Below are 4211 nucleotides of genomic sequence, written 5' to 3'. Positions count from 1 at the left end.
ATTCACGTGGAGATTGTTCCGCAGCGGGTTCCGTTGATGTTTGCTGGGGTACTGCAACATTCTGGGCTTCATCTTAATAATCAAATGGTTTTGTTCAATTTGTAAATTTGTCAAAATTACACACCTTATGTGCATTTACGTGCAAAGTATTTTTCCTTGCCTCTCTTTTCTTCACTAGTTTACTGGGTTCCATGTTCCCAATGCCCCGTGTGATCTGGGCTATGGCAGAAGACGGGCTGCTCTTCAAATGTTTAGCTAAAACCAGCGAACGAACCAAAACTCCCCTTACAGCTACAATAGTATCAGGGATCGTGGCAGGTGAGGTGTCATCCCAGCACAACTAACTGTTGGGGTGGGGGCGTCTGTTAAAGAGCTGCTGTGGGGGAGGGCTCTCAGCCTTAAACAACCTTGGGCTCCTGACCCCATGTGTGTTCACCTGGAATTCTACGGGAGTCGCCTGAAATGTCTAGTAAAGAATCCCCATGTGTCATTTCTGTTGACTTCGCTGTAGTTGCATTTGTGGTAGGTGAATAGCTAAATACAACAGTGCCCTCTTGTGGGAGGAGGTTGGCATTACAAATATCATGGAAAAGAAAAATATAGATCTCCAGTAACATTATTGATTATTTGTCTAACAAACTAACAGTCATTAACTCTTTGACTCATTTTCCTGCAGCTGTGATGGCTTTCCTGTTTGACCTGAAGGATCTGGTTGACCTCATGTCCATTGGCACCCTGCTGGCCTATACTCTGGTTGCTGCCTGTGTGCTGGTTCTCAGGTATTTCTTGTCTTCAGACTCTTCACCCAGACAGGAGTTGGCAGCCATCTGTAGGATTAAACCAGCCTGAATAGTTGGATCTAAGCTGTCTCACTGATATCTAAAACTGCCTTCAAAGAAAGAATCATAGAAACTTTATTGCAAAATAATGTTCTATTCTTATCTCAATATTAGAGCTTCAAGACCTATGTGTGATAGAGGGTCTCAAATAAGAAGATTGGAGGGCAGGTTCACCTCTGGTCATGCACATTATCTCAATCATACCATACATTAGATCGTGCTACATTTGCATTTCTTTAAATTATCTTTCTACATGAAGTGTAGTAATCTGCGATACGGTTGGTCAAATAATATTTAAATTCTGCCTCGACCTCTGAGAAGTCAAGTTGCAGTACCACTTTCAAATAAATATAATTTTCTGTATCTACGGTACTTTTTATGTATCCATAACTGAAAGTAAGCGGTACTTTTTATGTATCCATAACTGAAGGTAAACAAAACGTAACATTTTAGTGTTTCATTCTTGCACCAATATTTATAATAACTTGACTCAAAAGTCTTAGTTGTACTATGTCTATGTTTACATCATATTCATATGTCATAGTAAAGTACCGATGATCTTCACCTATGTGATGCGTGTCTTTGTTTGACCACTGTTCTCCAGGTACCAGCCTGAGCAGCCCAGTCTGGCCTATCAGATGGCCAACACTCGGGATGAGATTGAGAACGCTGAGTGCTTTAACGAGGTGAATGTCGACATGTTGCCGCAGCCCGATGACAGCTTCACCATCAGGAACCTCCTTTTCCCTTCAAACACAGAGCCCACCCCTCTGTCGGGACTTGTTGTCAACATATGCACCAGTTTAATTGGTAAACACCTCAGTACACGCAGTCCATATTCACCAGGACAGATTGACCTCTAGTCACCTCTCTAAACTCATGTTTTGTTTTTTTAACTTAACTTCCAGGTACCTTGGTCTTGGTCTTTAGTGTTGTGACGGTTCATGGAGGATTGGCTTCCTGGTCAGTCACTGTCCTGACCCTCCTCGCTGCCATATGTCTGCTCCTCTGCTTTATTGTGTTCAGGCAGCCACAAAGCAAGGCCAAGCTGGCCTTTAAGGTGAGGGTCTCTACAGTTTTACAACAAATGTTGAACCCATGTTGAACCTCAACTGCAGTAAGGTTGAGATCTTCCCACCTTCACTGAAGCAGTATTTACTTCTATTAGAAAATAAAGAGCAAGCACCTCACAGTAAACAACAGTCATCAAGTATACACTGTATATGGATTTTGTTGAGAGTTCTAGGATTTGCTGTTGCAAATCTAATACAGCTTCTCTCTCTCTCAAATGTGCTGTAAATATCAATACATTAAACTTGTTTGATTGTTTTTGTATTTGAACTTGAAAATGATTTTTTAACACGAAAATAATGCTTTCACCTAATATGAAATAACTCCCTGTTCTCCTCACAGGTTCCACTCCTGCCCCTTCTCCCTGTCATAAGTATGTTTACTAACGTGTACCTGATGATGCAGCTCGACAAAGGTACCTGGCTGCGTTTTGGCATCTGGATGATTTTAGGTACTGTAATGTTCTGTACTACAGAAACATTTTGGGGAAATATATATATACACATATATACACCCAGTATATCTGTGTGTGTCTTTTTTCATATTTAATATTCCCACATTCTCTGTAGGTTTCATTATCTACTTCGGCTATGGCATCAGGAACAGTGTGGAGGCAGCGTTGAACAAGTCTGACACCTTTACACCAATGTACACCGTCGTGGGGGGGCCCATGGCCCCAGAAAAGGAAGCATTTCTGCACAACACGCCAACTCCCACCGGAGATGACGAGGAGGATTCTTGACAAGACAGGAGGTTCACCTTCATCTGCTCTCACTGCCATTCTTTATATATTTTAATCTGATGTATATTGATTTTATTGATTATATTGACCATGGTGGGTGTTTTTATTTCTGAAAACATGTTGCCCAAGTCTGCTGTTGTGTTACTGAACTAAGGACAGCATACGGAGTTAAGATTTAAGTGAAGAAAGTATATGTAAAAAGAATTTATTACAATTTTAACAAGTTACATTCATCGTTTAACTGAACAAGCAACCCCTGGGACATAGTGTTAATTGGTGAATTTATTGGTGACCCCTCAATACAAGCAATGCGCCTTTTATTTTTTTTATTAATATGTTTTTTACATCTTTGTGACACCCTAAGAATCAAGACTTTAAAGGAGAAACCGCATCAGTGATTTTTGTAATAAAAGTCACTGCTATATTTCTTTTTGTAGAACGGTTCATTTTGGTGTGCACAGTTTTAAATTATTAAAGCATTCATCTAAACTATCTTAGTGCTTTTAGCAAGTTTTAAATTTCATGAATCAGTTTTTACTGTTTTCATCATACCAGGCTCTGCTGTGAGAGAGTGATCCACCAGCTATCTGTTCCTGAAGATTTCATGTTGATTAGAGATTTTGTTCTGCTTTAGTTGTTATGCTGACAGACCATTATTGATTAGCTTCACAATGTTATGCACTGATGTAACGCTTCAAGAGTGCGTCAGACAGAAACGGTATGTCTGTCTTGGTCTAAATGTCTGTATCGGATATTGAAAAAATTCTTAAATTCACTTTGTACAACTTGTCATAAACAGGGACACTATCACCTCAGCATCGTGATGCTGGAGGAGAAAAAGTATCAGATTGATATCGGTATCGGTAGATGCAGTATCTGTATTGAACATGAAAAAGTTGTATCAAGCTGTTAGTGTTCTGTCACAGTGTACAAAAGAGAGTACTCCGCTGCAGTACTTTAAAATGTCATGCTGTAACAACATCTCAGTGTCTTTACTAGAACTGTTGAAATACTGGCTAGTTTCTGATTGGTTACTCATCATCAACTGTTGGAGAGTCACACTGGATGTATTGCATCGTCTTCTAAAAGGTTGAACTTCAACGGATTATATCTAAAATTTGGAACTTTACAAGAACGTTTTCTTTTCTGTTCAAGGAAAAAGTAAGCTCTTCCTCTTTCTCCTACTAGGCGGGGGGTGCTGTGAAACACAGTCGGGATCCAAAAACTTACCAAAGCTAGTTGGTGAGGGGTTTGTTTTTTTATTTTATTTTATTGTTAAATTGTCACATTATTTTTCTGTTTCATAAGCTTAATTAAATAAATATTATGGGGCAGCGGTGGCTTAGTGTTTAAGGAAGCAGACAGGTCTAGAAGGCTTCAGGTTCGAGGCCACCAGCTGCCAAGTTACCACTGAGGTGCTCTGAGCATGGCACCGTGCCCACACACTGCTCCCCGGGCGCCTAAAGCTGGTGATGGGTTAAAAGCAGAGGTCACGTTTCCTTGTGCAGTGGTGATGATGTCACAATGATAAATAATTCACAGAAATAATTGCAGTTTAT

General features: G+C 40.1%; 2 protein-coding genes across 4 annotated transcripts in view; both read left to right on the top strand.

The window, feature by feature from the left end:
• Positions 1-3570, top strand: part of LOC103378156 (high affinity cationic amino acid transporter 1-like) — an 11336-nt gene extending 7766 nt beyond the window's left edge. Inside the window, exons 7-12 of one of the 2 annotated variants that reach the window (XM_025055311.1) lie at positions 179-318; positions 677-779; positions 1444-1649; positions 1748-1899; positions 2253-2361; positions 2480-3570. In XM_025055311.1, coding sequence (XP_024911079.1) covers positions 179-318; positions 677-779; positions 1444-1649; positions 1748-1899; positions 2253-2361; positions 2480-2652 — 883 coding nt within the window. In that variant the 3' untranslated portion in view covers positions 2653-3570. The remainder of the gene's footprint in view (positions 1-178; positions 319-676; positions 780-1443; positions 1650-1747; positions 1900-2252; positions 2362-2479) is intronic. The other variant, XM_008309263.2, reaches the window with a different exon arrangement.
• Positions 3571-3843: 273 nt separating this feature from the next.
• Positions 3844-4211, top strand: part of LOC103378158 (uncharacterized) — a 7941-nt gene continuing 7573 nt past the window's right edge. For both annotated transcript variants that reach the window (XM_025055312.1, XM_008309266.3), the window contains exon 1: positions 3844-3894. The gene's annotated coding sequence lies outside the window, so the exon portion shown is untranslated. The remainder of the gene's footprint in view (positions 3895-4211) is intronic.

The sequence above is a fragment of the Cynoglossus semilaevis genome, chromosome 4, assembly GCF_000523025.1.
Source record: "Cynoglossus semilaevis isolate Cse_v1.0 chromosome 4, Cse_v1.0, whole genome shotgun sequence".
Classification (NCBI taxonomy): domain Eukaryota; kingdom Metazoa; phylum Chordata; class Actinopteri; order Pleuronectiformes; family Cynoglossidae; genus Cynoglossus; species Cynoglossus semilaevis.
Note: the sequence above shows the minus strand (reverse complement) of the source record. Positions and strands in the feature narration are given on the sequence as shown.